General features: G+C 38.5%; 1 protein-coding gene across 2 annotated transcripts in view; it reads left to right on the top strand.

Annotated features, from left to right (window-relative positions):
• Positions 1–21,752, top strand: part of PCYT1A (phosphate cytidylyltransferase 1A, choline) — a 46,763-nt gene that overhangs the window by 455 nt on the left and 24,556 nt on the right. For both annotated transcript variants that reach the window (XM_059391182.1, XM_059391183.1), the window contains exon 2: positions 17,688–17,814. In XM_059391182.1, the coding sequence (XP_059247165.1) occupies positions 17,698–17,814 (117 nt within the window). In that variant the 5' untranslated portion in view covers positions 17,688–17,697. The remainder of the gene's footprint in view (positions 1–17,687; positions 17,815–21,752) is intronic.

The following is a 21,752-nucleotide window of genomic DNA, read 5'->3' as shown; positions in this document are numbered from 1 at the left end:
GACTCCGGGTGGAGGGATAGTGACTGTGCAGGGAATCCGATCTAAGGGAACCTGAAGCAGCGGCCGGGGGCGGGGAGGGGGGGCGGATCTTTGACTCAGGAGCAGTAACTTTGAGGGGCTGACTTGGACAACAGTGTGGGCTCGGTGCCTGGGCATGGTACTGCAGGGTTGTGTTGGGCACAGGGTGTGGTTGAGCGGTCATGACTGAGCAGAAGGTGTGTAGTATAAAGAACGCGAGTCTGGGTGGCACTTATCAGACCTGAGTTTAACTTTATGGACAAACGTCTTGTGGCTGGAAAGCTTACCTCAAAGCCCAGCTCCAGTTTCTTTCTTTCTTTCTTTTTAAAAGATTTTATTTATTTACTTGATAGTGTCATTGGGAGAGGGAGCACAAGAGGGAGAAGGAGCATCAAGGTTCCTGCTGAGCAGGGAACCTGACTTGGGGCTCGATCCGAGGACCCCGGGATCATGACCTGAGCCGAACGCAGACTCATAAGGCCTGAGACATCCAGGCATCCTATCAGCTCCAGGGTCGTCTTTAGTGAATGGGAAGTTAGGACTAATGTTTACTAGACTAGGGGTTCCATGCTATTATTGGGTTATGAAATCCGTTTAGTGGATAGCACCTGAATTTCTTTTAATGAAATATAATAGAAATTTTCAGTGTGTTCACATAGTATTTTTTCATGAAACTTGTTTCAGTTATGTATGTGATGGTGATGTAAAATTGAATTCATATATCCTAAAATGTATGAAATGTAGTAAAAATGTTTAAACTCAGTTTATTTCTGAGTTTTCTTTCAGGTCTAAAATGCCATGATTCTTTGTTTAGGGGACTGTTTAGAAGTTCAAAGACTGGCCCTACCACTGGGGCAGGGGTGAAGGGGGATAGGTTCCATCAGATTGACTTAATTGGAGAAGGCTTCCCAAATATAATTGAGGTGACTGGTTATGACTGAAGATTGAAACTCAAGATCTCAGTTGTAGAACCAGAACTTAACATATTGAAATAGGGACAGTGATATTTATAGAAGCAATGAGGATATAGGTGTTTGTGATAGGAAAAACTGCTAGGAATAGACATTGAGAAAGGGGAAGCTTTGAGGAGGGTAGGAACAAGACTTAAGGGAACTGAAGATAGAGACAGAGAACATTCTGCCAATACGGACTTCAGGGTTCTTTTCAATCTTTATATTTAGTGATTCTGTAAGCACCATGAATTGCTGGTAAAAAGATATTAGTTGAGAATGGAATTGGTGCAATAATCAGTAGTAAGCAGATGGTGACCATAATGTGGAAGAAAGGATGATGCTAGGAAAGTCAACAGTGGTGACTAGAATACCATATGGGAGAGGCTTTGGTGTATTTAGCTGTCCAGCTCCATGATTTATGTACCAGAGGCCAACACTGGCAAACTAGGAATAATACCATGCTGTGAGTAAATTCAGATGATGTTTTAGCTGGTGGTTTTATCCCCTACTGATCCCCATTCCTGAGGGCTGTTAGCAATGCAGATGAAATGAACTAAAGTGAGTTTCACTATCTCCTCTCTACAAACTTTTGTAGAAGGTGCTACTGATTGTACACCCAGTGATTTTTTTTAAACAATATTTAATAGAAGAAGTTTGAGGGGCGCCTGGGTGGCTCAGTGGGTTAAAGCCTCTGTCTTCGGCTCAGGTCATGATCCCAGAGTCCTGGGATCGAGCCCCCGCATCGGGCTCTCTGCTCAGCAGGGAGTCTGCTTCCCCCCCCCCCCCCCACCTCTCTGCCTACTTGTGATCTGTCAAATAAATAAATAAAATATTTTTTAAAAAATCGAAGTTTGAGGTAATTTTAGCCTATCTGATGCTGCAATTATCTGATAACGTAATAGGGACCCTCACCTCCTACACACATATACTTTGTGATAGAGAAAGGTAGTTCAGAAAGTTTCTTGAATGGTATGGTATTGAGTTGTGAATGATGGGGGAGAGGCTTTGTTTAGTCAAAAAATGGCTAGTTACACCTTTTTCTAAAACATTAGATGTTTACTTGGCTTACACTTATACATAACTGAAAGGAACTACTTCTGTAACAGAATACGGTTGACCCTTGAGCAACACATGTTTGAGCTGCATGGGTTCACATACACGTGAATTTTTTTTTCTGATAAATACAATATATACTATAAATGTATTTTTTCTTTCCTATGATTTTCTTTCTTTTTTTTTTTTTTTTCAAGAGAGAAAAAGGGGAGGGGCAGAGGGAGAGAAAGAATCTTAAACAGGCTCCACACTTAGCTTGGAGCTGAAACAGGACTTCATCTTACAATCCTGAGAACATGACCTGAGCCAAAATCAAGATTCAGATGCTTAATTGATTTTCATAAAAAAAAAAAAAGATTTTGTTTATTGATTTATTTGAGAGAGTGAGAGATCACACGCAAGAGGAGGAGAAGAGGAAGAAGCAGACTCCTTGCTGAGGAGGGAGCCCAATGTGGGGCTTGATCTTAGGACCCAGGGACCATGACCTGAGCCAAAGGCAAACACTTAACCGATGGAGCCACCCAGGCCCCTCAGCCCCCTTATGATTTTCTTAATAACATTTTCTTTTTTTTAGCTTCCTTGTATTCCTTGTCAGAATATGGTAAATAATATACAAAATATGTTAATCAACCATCAGTGTTATTGGTAAGTCTTCCAGTCAGCAGTAGGCTTCTTTTGAAGGGTCAAAAGTTATAAGCAGATTTTCAAGTGTGTGTGTTGGGGAACAGTGCCCCTAACCTCTGTGTTGTTCAAAGGTCAGTTGTATATGCTTCAAGATAACTGACTTAGAAGACATTTAGGCTTGGAGACTGCATCACTGCCTCTGGGGTCCTTTGTGTTTGTTGAATGAAAGGATTCTTTTGACCTACACTGCTTTGCAAATTCCCTTCAAAAACCAGTGTAATGGCCTGATTGATAAAGAATGAACTTTATTCCTTTCTTAGCCTACGATTTTTCTTCCCATAAATAGGTGAGGTTTTGTTTTTCTTGGGGTCCCTGTCTGTGGATATGTGATCCCTTAGGGTGAATAATCTAGTCAGAGTCTTAGATTTAGAAATCCCAGGTTACTTATCTGATGTTAACACTAACTCACTCTGTGACTAAGGGAAGAACTGTTTGCTTTCTCTTGTTTTAGCTTTTCTGACTATGGCAGTGGTAACTATTTTTCTGCTTAAACAGTTTTTAATCATCAGAAACATAGGCATCCTCACCAAATTTTGTATATAGTCTCATGGAGTTTGTAAACCACCTGACCCCATTCATGATTCCCCTATGGAGCTGTCTGACCTATAGGTTAGACATGATTCTCTGAGGGAGCTAAATAACTTTTCCATGTTATAAATGCTGATAAAAATTGATTTAAAAAATATTTATAGAAAAAGCAAGCATAATAATTTGCTATTGTTATTAATGTTGAGTAATGACAAAATAGTAATAATTATAATTTTCTTATGCTTTACTTTTCATGTGTTTGCATAACTGATCTGAAGTCAGATCTTTTGAATTTTTCTACCGTTAGAGAGCTCCCTCTTCTATAATTCAGACAAGAAATTCAGGGAATATACACATTTTTACGTACTCTATTTTGCAGTATGTGCCATAGCTCCACTTCAAGAAGAAAAAAAAAAAAGAACTGTTTGTGAGTCTCTAAAAAATATTTGGCACTATGTTTGTTTACATACATTACTTCATTAATATAAATAATTTAATTGCTTGTATTTTACTATTTGCAAACCAAATTAGTAGGTAGATATATACCTGGACTTTTTTGGTTTTTGTTTTGTCTTTTTTTCCCTTTCTTTTGATAACTCTATTGTTAAAAGTTACATTAGTTTGAAGCTTTCTTTATTTGTCCTAGAATGACTGCCAATGAGCGAGGGATCCCCTGGGTCTGCCAGGCTGTTATATCACACTCACAACTATTTGCAAATCAATTTTGAAGTGAAGGCCGGTAAAAAATATAGTGACATATGGTCTTTGCTCTATGCTAAAGAACAAAATGGGTGTGTGGCACTTAACAGAAAATAGGTTTTTTGTTTTGTTTTTTAAGTAGATTTTCTTATTTTAATTTAAAGGAAATTATCCTAGGTGTGATTATCTTTGTTTATTTTTTGGCCCTAGAGTAGAAATCTTAATCTTTTTTTGTGCCAAGGGCCCCTTTGGCAATATGGTGGAACCTTGTGGATTCCCTTTTGGAATAATATTATTATCCCAAGCAAAGAATTAAATACATAAAACAAAAAGGAAACTATGTTGAAATAAAGTTACCAAAATGCTTTTGAAATGTGTGATATGAGAGACTCCTGGGTGGCTCAGTCATTTGAGTATCTAACTCTTGATCTCAGGATTGTGAGTTCAAGCCCCAAGTTGTGCTCCATGCTCAGTGTGAGGCCTACTTAAAAATATATATATATAAAAAAATGTGTAATATAATACTATATATGATTTTTATTAACATCATAAATAATGTTTATTATTAGTGGATCTTATAGCCATAATATTTAAAAATGATCATATGTTTAAATAGTGTTTCAAGATATTTTTAATAAGTGTGATGTTATCTGAAAGGATCTAAGATTTCTATTATTGACAATCTATTACTGTTGTACCATATGTTCATAATTGAAGGAAATTGTGAATTTACCAGAGGTTAGTAAAAATGAAGATATAATTTTTTTTTGTCCAAATTCCAGACTTCCCTGAATCTGTCATAGACCCTGTCTTAGATATACGAATTCCATAACCCACTCTAGGAAAAGCAGAATCTAAACACAGTGTTTACTCACTGAATTTTGTAGTGGAATGGTGGGAGAGCAAAATTATTCAACCATAAAAATTAGTACAAGTGTCCCTTGTGGTTTTTAGGATAGTCTCTTTCCTGAAATATTCTGTTGTGTGGTGAGGCCCAAATACAACCTTTATTTTGTTCTATGGTGAACCGAGGGTCTGGCACAGTGTAAGTGCCCACTCAGTGTCTGTTGAATAAAGGTTTCTCTGGAGAAATTAGAGGGAAGAGATCAAGTTCAAAACTAAGATCTTAGATGTGGCAATTTAGTAGCCTCAAATATTGAGGCATAACATTGAGCTCTGGTTTAAAACTAGTCTGTTAATGTGGTTATATTGTGGTCTTTACCTTATCATTTAGAATTTCCCAAATCAGGCATACTTATGACTTATTCTATATAGTGTGGTAATATATACAGATTAGTGACATAAACTGCAGTAGTCCTATATCAGAAAGTTACAGTATAATTTCTTGAAATCATATTCCTCGCACTGACTTCTACTTTACTGTTTGCATAATCTAGGTAGGATTTGCTATCTAATTAATGATAAAACTGGTTCTTTCTTCATTTAGTATAAGAGATGGCAACTTTCTTGGCAAACTTGGCAAACTTTTTTTCAAAAGGACCAGATAGTAAATATTGGATAGTAAATATTGAACTTTACAAGTCATACAGTGTCTGTTGCCAACTACTCAGCTGTGCAGTTATAGCACAAAAGCAGCCATAGACAGTACATCAGTGAATGAGCATAGTTGTGTTCCAGTAAAACTTTAATTTCAAAAGCAGTCAGTGGGCCAATTTTGGCCTGTGAGGTCTGCTGGTTCTTGAACCCAGTCCCTCCTCTCCACTGTGGGTTAAATATATCTTCCCTCCAGCTTCAAAGGTCTTTGCACAGGGATGACATGACTGCATTCTTCTCTTTGGAAAGGCCTGAGTATATAGCAGATTACATGATTAATGCCAAGAGTATTAGATGCACTTTGACCTAGAAGTTCACAGAGCTTGCCTCTTTTTTTTTTTTTAAACATATAATGTATTATTAGCCCCACAGAACTTGCCTCTTAAGAGCACCACTTTATTAAGCTCCACAGTGGTGGAAACAGGTAAAGATCCCAAGTATAAAGTATGCTTGCTCACTCAGCTTTGGAACTGGACATTGGTATGCCAATAGGAAGTTACTGAGCGTATGGTTTTACTGAGGAAGACAATGTCCCAGAGACGGGAGAAGCAGGAATAGAATGCAAAGGAAAAATTCATGTCTCCTCTTTTTGCAGATATTTCCCTGTAGTACTCTGTCAAATTTGAATTCAGTTTTTGAAACTTGAAGAATGTATGTGCTTGCAGTTTGCTATTACTTAATTTGTTGCATAGGTTAGGAAGCATCTTGTCACCCTGAGATGCTTACTAGATCTCTTAGTAATAAGGAAGTAGAATAGAAGGGGTGGGGGTGGGAGTCCTTAAAACTACAGTTACAGGAGATTGTCATCTTTAAAACACAAGTGTATGCATACCAGTACCCAGATTTTGTCTCCGTTAGGACACATAGATTGGAAAAATACTTTACTAGGTTTATCCTCAGTTATCTTCTCACTGCCACCCTTCCCACCTCACACACATTTTCACTTCGCTGTACTTTCTTAGTAGCAAAATTGATGCATCCAAGCAGGCATTTATCGAAGCATTGAAGAACAAGGCAAGCAGTGTGTTCTGGGAGGTGAGTCAGCAGAAATGGAGCCAGATTTTGTGAATCTGAGTAAAAATCACAGGCACAGATACGACATTCTGTATTTTGAAAGCAATTTAAAGACCCTAATTTGCTTAATAGGCATGGTGGTGGTCTGGTGGTAGTGGCTGTTGTGTCTATATTTAGATTTGTGCATTAGTGGGGATTTTGACTAAAGATAGGTTACTAGGGACTGTAAAGGTACCAATGTTAGATCAGGCCTTACACATGCTATCAGCTCCCTTTAGCTCTCTTTTGTTATAATTTCATTTTACAAAGAAACTTTTTTGTAGGATAAACTGCTAAGGAAATAGGAAGCCTTGGCACACCCTAATGAGTTGAAGATAGAGGCTCTGTATCCTGTCTCCAACTACTTTCATTCTGACTTTTCCTAGCTTAATTAATACGGATGCTATGGCTGGAAGCCAGGATCCACCTATAGAGTATTAGGTAATTCTCCACTCCCCATCCCCATTCTGATCTTACACTATATTGGTTCTGAAGAGGTACCGTCTTTTTTCAACCTTATCACCTTCTGGACAGCCTGTTATGTTAAGGCAGCCATGTATGTGTTTGGTTTTTTTTCCTTGCTTGAATGTAGATGTTTAAAGCTACCCCCTTTCCCAGGGAAACCACTGTACTTTTACTTAATGGTGTTGGTTGATTACAGAGGTATAGTTATGATAAACGGAGCATTTGGGAAGTATTGTTCCTCATTGTTGGAGGAACAGGGCAGTTGTGAATGTTGTAAAGGTGATCTGGTTTTAGGAATAGCAAAGTTTCAGTATAGCGAACTAAAAGCCAACATGTATTTACTATTCTGAGTATGCTCTCATCCTCCCACATACCTTTTCTCAGTGGCAAACGGGGTATGTCAGGCATCTTTTGTAACTTCTGGGGAACTGGTCATTTTTTCCAGTAATGCACTAATAGTTAAATTATTCTATATGCTTTCATGGTGTGTAAGTTAGTAGATGTGAGGAAACATGGGGTTGGTCTAAGAGAGATCCAGTGGGGCGCCTGGGTGGCTCAGTGGGTTAAAGCCTCTGCCTTCGGCTCAGGTCACAATCCCAGGGTCCTGGGATAGAGCCCTGCATCGGGCTTTCTGCTCAGCAGGGAGCCTGCTTTCCGTCCCCCAACCCCTCTCTGTCTCTCTGCCTACTTGTGATCTCTGTCAAATGAATAAAACCTAAAAAAAAAAAAAAAAAAAAAAAAAGAGAGAGAGCCAGTGGAAAATTGTCTCTTTGGTGATCTGTAGAGTCAAAGTTTAAAAAATAATAGTAGTTTTAGAGGAAAAAAGGCATGAGAGTTAATCTTATTATGATTTCAAAATTCTTTTAGAGTTATTATTGAAAAATGTGATCTTGGTGTTCTCCATTTCCTTAGAAAGTGGATAAGATACAGAAATGTTTTACATTAAATACCAAATGTATTCGGTATATTTGTTTCAAATCCATGGGATCTTAAGACCTGAGTTTCAGTCTAATGTGTAATGTTCAGTTTAAAGTGTAATGTAAAATACAGTGTAATATACAAAAGTCATCTTTAGAAAATAGAAGAACTGTATCTAAGCAGATAAGGAATGGTGTAACCAGATAAGGAAAAACACTTTTAACCAGGTGGGAGCTTTGTTGTGCCATCTTTGATACACTTATAAACTGACAAGAGCTTGACTCCTTTCCATCAAAAGAAAACAGTAATTTATAAGTGCTTTTCAAAATTTCAAAAGTGGTTTTCTATACTTAGTATATTTATTCAAATAGTAATTGAGTATGCCTACTATGTGCCAGAGCTCGTTGCTAAATACTAAATGCACCAACTGTGATTTTTGTGGTTAAGTGATGAGAAACCCAGTTTAACTAATTTAAGCAAAAAGGGGAATGAATGTATTGGTTGGCACAGTTAGACAAGGATCTAAATTCTCCCCATAATCTGCTTGCTTTCTGTGTGTCAGTGCTTTCAAAAAAGTCTCTCCTCCTGGTGGTAGGATCGCCACTAGATTGTCACAGGATGCTTCCCAAAGCCATGTCTCTCTAGGTTCAGGTCCCCAAGGAGAGGTGATAATCTTCATCCAAGCATTTCCATCTGGTGAGTTCTGAAAAGTACTCTGATTCAACTGACTTAGGTCACCTATTACTGTCCATTTTCCCTCCCTTCTCCAATCTGTGGCCAGGAGAAGGTGATATGCTGATCGGTTAAAGTTTCATACATGTGATCTGATGAGATTTGAGGTTGAAGCTTACCAAATAGACCAAATGAAAGTGAGCCCATAAATAAAAATGGGCTCTTTTCAGAGCAGGAGGATTGAACAGTGGGAAGACAAACAACAAATATCTGCTACATAAGGGAATTTATAGTGTAATTTCTCATTTGATCCTTAGCATGATTTAGAAATTAAGTATATTTTATTAGAGCCTTCCCTAATCACATAGATAAACTCTTACCTAGAGTTAAGGTACTGGAAGAGCTAGAATTAAATCCCAGTTTATATGATATGATTCGTAGTCTAGTGTCCTTTCTGCTCTTCTACTCTGGCCCAAACCAAAATAAGTCTCCTAGAGTTCTTGAGTATTTTGCTGTTGATAGGCCCAGTGAGAAGGTGAAAATTAAATTCCTGACAGTGTAATACATGGTTCTGATTAAATTCTTGTATGACCATTTTATATACTAGGCAGCATAGTGGTGCTGTTAAGTCCACAGACCCTAGAATCAAAATGCCTAGGTTCAAATACTGTTTTTGCCCTGTCCTAGGTGACCTTGGTCATTTAACTTAGCGGTGCCTCAACTTCCTCATCTTCAAAATAGGGATAATAGTATTAACTTATAGGATTTTGTGAGGACTAAGTTATTTAACATATGCAAAGGTTAAAACTTCCTGGCATGTAGGAAGTGTGCTAAATAAATGTTAGCTATAATTATTATCATCACTATTATCATAATCTTTGGTATTGTGATAGAGAAATGTGGGTTTTGTGATAATGCAATAAAACAGATTTACATCTGATTGAATGCTAATCATTAAGATATTTAAATATATTCTCTATTCTGGGTTGTTGGTTTTTTTCCCCCGTAAGACTTTATTTGAGAGAGAAGGATCGTGTGAGATCGAGTGCGAGCAGGGCGGAGGAATCTAGTGGTAGGTCATGTTGGTGTATGGTGACATACCCTGGTTAGTATTTTCAGCAGTTACCTGGATGGAGATGGATTATAGACTTCATAAAATTATGGTAAATAGCAAATATTATAGATGGCATTCAAGATTTGAAATTATTTTAACAGATTGGAATAAGCAAAAAGATGAACCATGATGGACTTTAACAGGATAATGACCAACAAAATGAATAAGTATCTTTCTATACAACCTCTGCTTGAATGTCCTGGTGTGCCAAAGTGAAATGCCTCTTGAGGTGACCCAGTCCTGTTTCGCATAACTCTTATTCCTAAAAAGGTTTTTATTAAGTTCAGTTAACATTCATAACTCTTCCTCTACCATCCAGTGATCCATTTTTTGTTGTCTGAATGTTTGCTTTATCCAACATGACAGGCATTCAAATATTTAGAGATAGTTACCAGGTATCTTCTTGTAATAGTATGGTATTGTTTCGTATTATATGTTATAGTGGTTAGGAGTTTGTAGTCTGCAGCCAAGTTGACTGAATTTGATTCCCAGCTTCACTACTTAATAGCTGTGTAGCCTTATCATCTGTGCCTCAGTTTTAATGATCAATTGCCATCTCTGTCAGGACACGACACCATGAAAGGTAGAAGGCTCCCTGCTTAGTGGTGAGTCAGATTCTCCCTCTGCCCTTCCCCTAACCCCCTCTCTCTCTTTCTTAAATATATAAATAAAATCTTTTGAGGGGTGCCTGGTTGGCTCAGTGTGGTTAAGCCTCTGCCTTCAGCTCGGGTCATGATCTCAGTGTCCTGGGATGGAGCCCCACATCGGGCTCTCTGCTCAGCAGGGAGCCTGCTTCCCTCTGCCTACTTGTGATCTTTGTCGAATAAAGAAAGAAAAATCTTTAAAAAAAAATCTTTTTTTTAAAAGTATACTTTTCATAATAGTAATCCTAGGGGGGAAACTTGACAAACTCTTTTTGGATATAGGGGATACACACGAAGGCAAACTTTAAGGCAGATGATGACAACGACTACTACTAAATAATATAGCAGCTAATGCTTACAAGTACTTACTTTGTGCCTGGCACTGAACTAAGGCTTACATGGATCACTCCATTTGAATCTCATTTACTGGATGATGCAACTCTGGCAATTAAGGAATTTGTCCAAGTTCTTATGGCTGGTAGGTAGTAGAGAAGGGATTCATACTTGGGTAATCTGATTTTAGGGCCTGAACTCTTAACATCATTACACTATGCTGATGGAGTGAGGTTAAAATTTCTGTATTTCTTAAAATAGAGCATGGATAAAAAATACTGAGAAACACTGCCTTAGACATTTGATTAATGGTGCCTATATAAGGCAGATGGAGAGATTTTGTTATATGTACTCAATTGAAATACAGGTAAAATATACTAGTATTACTGTTATTTACCAAAGGGCTTTATAACATGTTTATAACAACAGTAACCACTATAACCACAGTAACCACTTGATCCCTTCCATGTTTGTGAATTTTACTTTAGCTTTAATAAGCTAATCATACAAATCCTTTCTCTTGAGTCCTCATTGTGATATTTTATATTTTTTGTATGACTTTTTAATCTAGTGAAATAGAATGGGTATCACAAGGTCCAATTACCCCGGTACCAATTTGGTTTAAATATATTTAAACCACACTGGCAGTATTTTAACTCTTAGAAGGCGAGCCTTTGCTTCTTTATAGTATGATAATATCCATCATGTGTTTGTCTAGTTAAGTTGAATCATATGACAAGATGGTTCAGTACTGGGGCACCTGGGTGGCTCAGTGGGTTAAAGCCTCTGCCTTCAGCTCAGGTCATGGTCTCAGGGTCCTGGGATCAAGCCCCACATCGGGCTCTCTGCTCAGCCAGGAGCCTGCTTCCTCCTCTCTCTCTCTCTGCCTGCCTCTCTGCCTCCTTGTGATCTCTCTGTCAAATAAATAAATAAAATATTAAAAAAAAAAAAAAGATGGTTCAGTACTTTAAGAAGTAAGCAGTTAGAAAGCAAAGCAAATCTCATGTTACATATATTTTGCCACAGTATAAAAAACAAACAGACAAAAAAAACAAAGCAAAGTTGAAGTCGGGGAGGGAGGGATGGATTCTAATGTGGTATGAGGAAACTTGAGGGTGGTAGTAATGTTGATTATCTTAATTTTTATGATTCACAGATGTATAGATATGTTAAAACTCATTAAATCATATACTTTAAATACAGTTTATTGTCTCAATTATACTTCAGTAAAGCTATAAAAATATTAATGGACATATACCTTTCCACTCTCCCACCCCTGACAAAGTGCAAAGACTTCTGAAGAAATTCATATAAACATGTCTTTGGATGTGTTAAGTATTTTTCTATTAAACATTAAGGAATTTTAACTTGAAGTTATAGAAAATAATTGTTGAAATCCAATATAACATTTATTTATTTATTTATGGTACCCTTAAAACTGTTTTGTATCATGGATGGAAAGTACAGGTGCTTTTACAATGACACCTATTTGTAATGTCAGAAGAGGGAGGAACAGAGATGAAAGAATTCTTTTATTTTAAGATTTTATTTATTTATTTATTTGACTGAGAGAACACAAATAAGCAGAGTGTCCGGCAGAGGGAGAAGAAGAAAGTGGCTCACCACCAAGCAGCGAGCCCAACACAGGGCTTGATCCCAGGACCCCAGGATCACGACCTGAGCTGAAGGCAGATACCCAACCAACTGAACCACCCAGGTGTCTTGAGATTAAAGAAGTCTTTATTGCTTAAGTTGAAAGTTTACAAGAAAATCCTAGCAAAACTATCCAATAGGAAAGATCTACACATCTGTACAGCTGACAGATTGGGCTGACTCTGAATGAGACCAATAGCCACATCAGTTCTTTTCAATTGGTCCTGAGACCTTGTTTACTTTTAAGTACTGTGACCTTTTCTTCTACTGTGCAGTTAGGACTTAAGTCTGCAAGAACTTAAGGGACCCATGCTATAGAGAGAATGTTCTTGACAGAAGTAGCAGTATTGATGAGACAGCTTCTTTTTTAAAAATCTTGGACTTCCGGGAGACAGAAGAATATAGTGGTAGCGACTTTGGAATTAGACAAGTCTGGATTTAAATCCTGGCTCTCTCTTCCCACGCCTAGCTTTGTGATCTCTTGGATAGGTTACTTAGCTTCCCTGTTCCTTAATTTTCTCATTTGTAGGTTGGGGCTAATAGTACCTGTATCTCGTGTCATATACGTTAAATGAGAGTAATGCATAAAGTACCTAGCATAGTGCCTGGCACATAGTAAGTATTCAAAAAAAGAGAGCCATTATTATGACTGTTGCTGTTATGTTTTAGTAATCTAAACTAGATTAGATTAGATTACTAAAACATATACATCTTGGAATATTTGTATCATTGATACTAATTCAAAAAGTTAGGAAAGAGAAGGAATCAATTTCTAGAGAACCTGAAAGACAGTCTTATATGAGACTTATATGAGTGGAAAATTGTTACAGAACATTTAAAAATTTTTTTTAAAGATTTTATCTGTCAGAGAAGTGCATGCGCAAGCAGGGGGAGCAGCAGACAGAAGGAGAAGCAGGCTCCCTACTGAGCAAGGAGTCTGATGTGGACTCGATCCCAGGACCCTGGGATCATGACCTGAGCCGAAGGCAGACGCTTAAGTGACTGAGCCACCTAGGTGTCCCTGTTAAAAAATGTTTTAAAAATTGAACTTTTTATTTGAAAAAATGTAAAGTCTATAGAATTATAAGAATATTAAAATTAACTCCTTTATGCCCCGTCTAGTTTTATAGATTGGTAACATTTTGGCCTATTTGCTTTAATTAAAAAAAATGTTTATTTATTTGAGAGTGCACCAGTCGGGGTAGGGACAGAGGGAGAGAATCTTCAAGCAAATCCCCTATTGAGCGTGGAGCCTGAGATTGGGGCTCAATCCCAAGGCCTGTGAAATCATGGCCTGAGCTGGAATCAAAAGTTGGATGCTTATCTGAGAGCCACCCAGGCGCCCCTACTTTACCATTGATTTTTTAAAATGTAAGGTAGTATACACAATTTTCTTCTTTTTTCTCCCCCTCCTTCTCATCCTCTTCTCCTTTCGTCTGCTGCTGCTGCTTCTGCTTCTGTTTCTTCTGCTTCTCCTGCTTCTGCTTCTGCTGCATCTTCTGCTTCTTCTCCTTTTTCTTTTGCTGCTTCTGCTTCTTGTGCTTCTCCTTCTTTTTCTTCTGCTTCTACTTCTGCTTTTCCTCCTCCTTTCTCTTCCGCTTCTGCTTCTCCTTTTTTTTCTTCTGCTGTTTCTTTTTCTTCTTCTCCTCCTCCTTCTTCTGCTTCTCTTCTTTTTTTCTTCTTCTGCTGCTTCTGCTTCTTCTTTTGCTGCTTCTTCTGCTGCTGCTTCTGCTGTTTCTTCTGATTCTGCTGCTTCTACTACTACTTCTGCTTCTACTACTACTTCTTCTTATCCTGCTTCTGCTACTTCTTCTTCTGCTTCTGCTGAGGGTTAGTTGCAGAAATCATGACCCTTTTCCCCCAGGTACTTCAGCTTTTTCTCCTAAAAACAAGGAAAGTCTGTTACATAACACAGTGTAATTATCAACTGTATTTTAACATTGATGTGTATTATGATTTGTTACACAGTCCGTATTCAAATTTTACTGATCATCTTTTTTTTTTTTAAAGATTTTATTTATTTATTTGACAGACAGAGATCACAAGTAGGCAGAGAGGCAGGCAGAGAGAGAGGGGACAAGCAGGCTCGCCGCTGAGCAGAGAGCCCGATGCGGGGCTTGATCCCGGGACCCTGGGATCATGACCTGAACCGAAGGCAGAGGCTTAACCCACTGAGCCTCCCAGGCGCCCCTACTGATCGTCTTTTTTTTTTTTTTAATTTTTATTTATTTTTATTTTATTATTTTTTAAATTTTTTATTTTTTATAAACATGTATTTTTATCCCCAGGGGTACAGGTCTGTGAATCGCCAGGTTTACACACTTCACAGCACTCACCAAAGCACATACCCTCCCCAATGTCCATAATGATCGTCTTAATAACTATCCTTTATAACAATTTCTCCCCCAATCTAGAAATGAAATTTAGTTGTCTTTTCTTTGGAACAATTCCTCAGCCTTTCATTGTTTTTCATGATGGACATTTTTTGAAGAATAACTGGCCTGTTGTTTTACAGAATGTCCTTTGAGGTTTGTTTGCTTGTTCCTCATAAACCCATACAGGGTATGCTTTTTGGGGTAATATGTCCTCAGTGCCTCAAATCAGGAGGCATTATTGGTGATGTTAATTAACTCGGATCACTTAGCAAAGAGATTTTTTCACTCTAAAAGTAACGCTTTTACCTTTGTAATTAATAAGTAATCTATAAGGGTTGCTTAATATACTTGGAGATGTAAGGGCCTACTTAGCCGGAGCAGCCCCACCTTAGTAGAACAGCCATTTTGTTGTATATTCAGTGAACTTAGATTGACCCTGCCCCCCAGAGGAACTCACTTAGAAACAGGTCTGGGAAACTGGTAAAATATGGCCGACCAGCCCCTGATAAAAGGGCCCATATACCAGGATGTGTCAGGTCAGGGAGAGATAACAGAGCCCAGAATGCAAGTATGAGTCAGGCCAGGTGGAGACATCCAGTCAGCAAAGCACACATACTATCTCCCTGACTACCAAAGAATGTGGGCCCCGCCTTTTGGGCGCCAATTCTGACCAAGGTGATAGGCTAGTTCAAATAGCTACTATAGGGTGAATTGTAATTCAGTTGGCCACCCGTGTGTGACCTAGCATGACTGTGCAGCTTTCTTTGTGTGTTACGATCTCATTGGCCTCCTGTGTGAGACCAGGCTCAACCACATGGCCTGGGCTTTATAAAAGTTAGTCTGTAAGGCAGGGAGGGGTCGCCTTCTCTGTAAGAGGTGGCCCCAGCCGGTGGGTTTGGTTCTCGATGCTTGGCGAGAAATAAAGCTTTGCTTGACCTTCACTTTGTATCAGTCTTGTCCTTTTGTCCACGGACCCTTCAGGAGATACTTTGAAACTCTGTAAATATCCTGTTTTTAAACAAACTTTCCCCCAGTGGTTTGAGAATTCCAAGGGGCATTTTTGTATCATTAACATGTGGTTTCTTCAGTTGAATTGAAGTCATCTTGAGAAAGTAGTTTTTACTTCAAAAAATATGTTAAAGTACCCTATACACAGTAAGTTCCCAGTACTAGTGACTACCTGACCTTCAACTGCCTGACACAAGATTGCTGATTTCATTTCTTATAATGGATTTTATTTGCTTACCCTGAGAAGTTAACAGGTACTTAAACAAAGTCCTGTTATATGCAAATTAGAAATGGTCGCTAATTGGACTGATTAGGTGGGGTTTTTTAGTTTAGTTTTTTTTTTTTTTTAAGATTTTATTTATTGATTTATTTGAGAGAGAGAGAGCAAGCACAAGCAGAGGGGCAGAGGGAGCGGGCTCCTCACTGAGCAGGGATCCTGATGACATGGGGCTTGATCCCAGGACCCCGGGATCATGACCTGAGCCAAAGGCAGTTGTTTAACTGGCTGAACCATCTCGGCACTTCTGATTACTTTTTTTAGTAGGCCTCTCAGACCAGTGAGGTGGAAATAGTATAACCTTTGGATATTTTGAAAGAAAAATTAATAATGAAGAAAAGCTCTCATCATCACTAGAAAACTTGTTAAATGTATAGTACCCTTATTCCGTTTTAATTTGGGTTTGTGATGAAAGGAAGTTTCTGGGTGGTGTTCATCTTTCACTTTAGACTGTGACATTTTTCGTGTCAGCCTAATACTTGGCCAGCACTCATGGGTGTCACCTTTAGTCTCTAAGAATTAGGTCAGGTTTCCTGTAGATCTTGTCACATTGCCACTTTAGCTGGAGGAAAGAAAGTAAAGCACAATTGTAGTTGTTTAGATGAACATCTTATTCAAGAGAGGTTATTAGAGGCAGTGAGGTGGAGTAGAATGTCCTCATTCTGTCTGGCATTTGTTTTGTTTTTCATCTCTGCTCTAAGGATCTTCTACCTTCCATGGTATCATGTCTTGGCAGAGATGGCAATTGAACATTAAAGTTCTTCTATCCCCAATTTATGGCTGATGCCTAAAATTACATCATCATTAAATTAACTTATTTGTGCAAATTATGATACCCAAGAAAAATGCAGATACCCTTGCAGGGTGTAGGAGAGGTAGCATAAGCCAACATCTAAACATGACACATCATATATTTAGAACTTTTCTGTGGTAGCTAGTTGCTAGAAGCTCTCTCTGCTAAGTGAGACACTGGGGGCAAAGAGAAGCTTGGATGGGGTTTTAATAGTTTAATAGTTGGGGACTCTGAACAAGCTTACAGTGCTGATTCTAAAAGAGGAAAGGAAAATGGGTATTGGAAAAGTAAGAGGAAGGACACTTAAAAGATAAAGTACACTATACAATTTTCATAGCTCTAACCATGTGGAGTGGTCTGTGAAACCTACAGAGCATTTATAATTTTAGAAAAATCCAGCTTTGTTAAGCCAGGAATTGGTGATTGTTGTCTCTTTTTAAAAAAGCTCTTTTTTCCCCCCATCTGCATCAAAAGCATACCTTTCACACTTCCTTGTACTTGTTATGTCTCCAGATGTCCTAGGGATGTTATAAGGGGTGGTGGTAAAAATCTGTATAACTAACTTTCTCCAAGTTATTAGAAATTTTACATTCAGTCAGGATATGGAATTAGCAATTAGTATACAGGCTACATTGGTCAGGGTAATAATTTCCAAGGTCAGGTGATTAATTGTGGCTGTTGTTCCAGAGAGGCATTTCAGTATTTCTACTAGAGGCACATGTTTATTGAAGCTTTGTTGTTTTTGCCAGATGCATTTGGCTCATGTTGTGAAATGAGTGCTATGGGATTGATCTTTTGCTGAGTGTATCTCTGTTAACATTTCTGAAATACTGGTGACAGACTTTTTCTCTACTTGAATGAGAAAAAAATTCTTTTTCACTTTCTATGACCAGTTAAAAGAAGATGGATGCACAGAGTTCAGCCAAAATGAACACAAGAAAGAGGAGAAAAGAGGTACCTGGACCCAACGGGGCAGCAGAAGAAGATGGAATTTCTTCAAAAATGCCACGCTGTGCAGTTGTAAGGAAAAGATTTCTTTGTTGAACACTTAACCTGGCAGGGGGAGGGTAGAAACTGATAAAAAATTGATGATATCAATATGACAACTCTTCTTAAATTATGGAAAGAATGAATAGTAAGTGTGAATAATTTCACAGTTGCTGGAAATGTTATGCTTTCTTTTCAAATTGTAGCTCATTGCTCAGTTGCAAGAACTTTACATTGAAACTGGGAAAAGAATGTTAGAAAAAAAAGAATATTAGAAAAATTTGGAAGTTGTATATATATTTAAGATCGAATTAAAACTAATAGAATAGAGAAATTGGAGCAGCCATCTGATCTTAGTGTCAGCTCATAATGTTTAGTTTTCTGTCTTTTTTCCTCCACTATCCTTCCTTTACTCTATTACTGGTTATATCTTAGAGGAGAGCCTTTTTCTGTTACTGCCTACCTGTGTTCCTTTATCCCTGGGACGTTATCTCATATTTGCTAACTACTGCCAAACCTTTGCTGTTCCAAACTGCTCATCCTGTCTTGCTTTGGTACACTTCTTTAAGCTTCCCCCAAAAAACATGTCAAAGACCACATACACAATTGAGGTTATTATTGATATATAATATTATGAAGTCCATGTTTTAAAATTCCGGTGAAAGGATTGTATGTTTCTGTGTTTTCTTTACCTATATTGGCCATTAGCCATTGATCAAACTGCGGTTTCCACTTTTAGTTCTGGAGCTTCATGTAGTACAAAGGGAAAAATATTTTTACTCTGACACAATTAACATTTGTTCCAAAGCAGTACTCTTTTATCTTGAGCAGTAAAAGCAACTTGATTCCCCCAATAGGAGATACATGCTTTGGACCTGTTATTGATGATGATATTGATGGTAGGGACAAGTGTATTAGTTTTCTATTGCTGCTTAACACATTGCCACAAATTTAGTGGCCTAAAACTGTACAGATATATTATCTTATAGTTGTGGAGGTCAGAAGTCTGAAATGGGTTTCAAAGGGCTAAAATCAAAGTGTTGATAGGGCTGGAGGTTCTAAGGGAGAATCTGTATTTTATTGTCTTTTCCATCTTTGAGAGGCTGCCCCCATTACTTTGCTCATGGTGCAAGCCAGCAATCACATTACTCTGATTACTGCTTCTATCATCACATCTCTTCTGATTCTGACTTTTCTGCCTCTCTCATTCACTTACAGAGACCCTGATGATTACATTGAACATACCTGAATAATCCAGAATAATCACCCTGTTTCAAAATCATTTTTTTAAAAAGATTTTATTTATTTGACAGAGAGAGAGATCACAAGTAGGCAGAGCAGCAGATAGAGGGAGAGGAGGAAGCAGGCTCTCTGCTGAGCAGAGAGCCCAATGCAGGGCTCGATTCCAGGACCCTGAGATCATGACCTGAGCTGAAGACAGAGACTTAACCCACTGAGCCACCCAGGCTCCCTCAAAATCATTTAATTTAATCATATCTGCAAAGCCCTTTTGCCATGTAAGGTACAATAGTCATAGGTTCTAGAGAATAACATGTAGACATCTTTGGAGGACACTGTAGCAAGTATACTCAGAAAGTGAATCAGCAGTAAACAAAACAGGCCATTGTTAATTTCTGAATGCTTCTCAGAGAATTGAGGTTAAGGAGATGATGGTAAGCACCAGTTTAGCAATCAGTGTTGGAGTAGGGCAAGTAATAACCAAGTAGGCGATAATTGTTGCCAGTCACAATAGCCAAGGATAGAGCAAAGGAAGCCAGTCTTAGTGGAATGGGCTCTTAAACGACTTAAATTTCTTTGGCCTTAGAATTGAGGAATTTCAGTGCTTTAAATTACTTTGCTTCATATATTCATGTCACAAATCAGCTGAGTGACTTCCTACTTATTCCACATTCCTCTCTGGTACACACTGGCTATTTAGCATGCACTAATGGTCAAAGATCCACTCACCCAACAGGCCGTACTAAACCTAGTGAGTAGTGTCTGCTAAATAAACTTGTTTGTCATCTCTGTTGTACACTTGCACATTCTATCTCTGACCCCTTTTCAGCTCTGTAGCAAAAGCAAACAAGATTTTTTTTCCTTTTTTGTAGTAACAGTTCTATTGAGATCATATAATCCACCCATTTAAACTGTACAGTTCAGTGGTTTGGGGTGTATTTAGAGTAGTGCAACCATCACCACAACAAATTTTAGAATATTTTCATCACCTCCCAAAAGAGTCCCATCCCATTCGCAGTCACTTCCCATTACTTCCTAACTTCCAGCCTCTGGAAATCATTCTTTAGTTCTCTATAGAATTTTCCTATTCTGAACATTACATATAAATGGCATATGTACAATACATAGTATTGTGGCCAGTTTCTTTTCACTGAGAATGTTTTCAAGATTCATTAATGTTGAGCATGTTTTTAAGATTCATTAATGTTGGAGCATGGAAGCATTACCAAGTATTAGTAGCTGGGGTGGTGGGTCAGAATGAATTGGAAAGAAGAGAGAAAATAATTAAGGAGGAAAAATAAAGGCATAACGTTATGGCTAGTTTTGTTTATAAGTATAAGGAATTTACTGATACAGATATTTCTAAAGGTACAATCAAAAAGAATCACAAAAATATTTATGAAGAATAAGACTTTTAGCCTATTTTAATATTTATCATATGTATAAATAAATCACAAATTGGCAACAGGTCTGCTAATGGAGATTTCACAATCTCATAATCAGAACATCTATTTGCCAGTTGCTATGCATTAGAGATGCAAAGATGAAAAGAGGACCTTGCCTTTAAGAAGTTCACAGATGGGGTGCCTAGGTGGCTCGGTGGGTTAAAGCCTCTGCCTTTGGCTCGGGTCATGATTCCAGGGTTCTGGGATTGAGCCCTGCATTGGGTTCTCTGCTCAACAGGGAGTCTGTTTCTCCCTTTTCCTCGCCATATGTGCGCTCGCGCTCTCTCACTCTCTCGCTCTCTCTCTCAAAGAAAGAAAGATCTAAAAAAAAAAAAAAAAAAAAGCTCACAGACAAATAGGGGAAATAGAAAATAGATAAATAAGGTACTGAATGAGGAGTGTGCCTGGGTGGCTGGGTGGCTCAGTCAGTTAAGCATCTGACTCTAGATTTCAGCTCAGGTCATGATTATCAGGGTTGTGAGGTTGAGCTCCACACAGGCTTTGTGGTGAGCAGGGAGCCTGCTTAGAATTCTTTCTCCTGGGGCGCCTGGGTGGCTCAGTGGATTAAGCCGCTGCCTTCGGCTCAGGTCATGATCTCGGTGTCCTGGGATCGAGCCCCGCATCGGGCTCTTTGCTCAGCGGGAGCCTGCTTCTCTCTCTCTCTCTGCCTGACTCTCCGCCTACTTGTGATTTCTCTCTCTGTCAAATAAATAATAAATAAAAATCTTTAAAAAAAAAAAAAAAAAGAATTCTTTCTCCTTTTCCCTCAGCCCCTCCCCTGCTTGCATATTCTCTCTCTTTAAAAAAAAAAAAAAAAAAAGATACAAAATGGAAGAGCTAAACAGAAGAAAGAAGTACAATGGCTGCCTAGGGGAGCAATAGATAAACTTTGATCTCTAGAGGTGGGGACAGTGGTTTTGGAAAAGCTTCACTGAGAAGATTATTTCTGAGTTGAACTTTGAAGGATAAATAGGAATTCAAGAAACGGACAAGGGGCACCTGGGTGGCTCATTTGGTTAAGCGTCTGACACTTGATCTCAGCTCAGGTCTTATCTCATGGTTATGAGTTCAAGCTTTATGTTGGGCTCCATGCTGGTCATAGAACCCACTGGGAAAAAAAAAAATCAACTCCTGGGGCACCTGGGTGGCTCAGTGGGTTAAGCCTCTGCCTTCAGCTCAGGTCATGATCTCAGGGTCCTGAGATCCAGCCCCACATCGGGCTCTCTGCCCAGCAGGGAGTCTGCTTCCCTTCCTCTCTCTCTGCCTGCCTCCCTGCCTACTTGTGAT

The sequence above is a fragment of the Mustela nigripes genome, chromosome 2, assembly GCF_022355385.1.
Source record: "Mustela nigripes isolate SB6536 chromosome 2, MUSNIG.SB6536, whole genome shotgun sequence".
Taxonomy (NCBI): Eukaryota; Metazoa; Chordata; class Mammalia; order Carnivora; family Mustelidae; genus Mustela; species Mustela nigripes.
The sequence above is the reverse complement of the archived record's forward strand: the minus strand, read 5'-3'. Positions and strand labels throughout refer to the sequence as shown.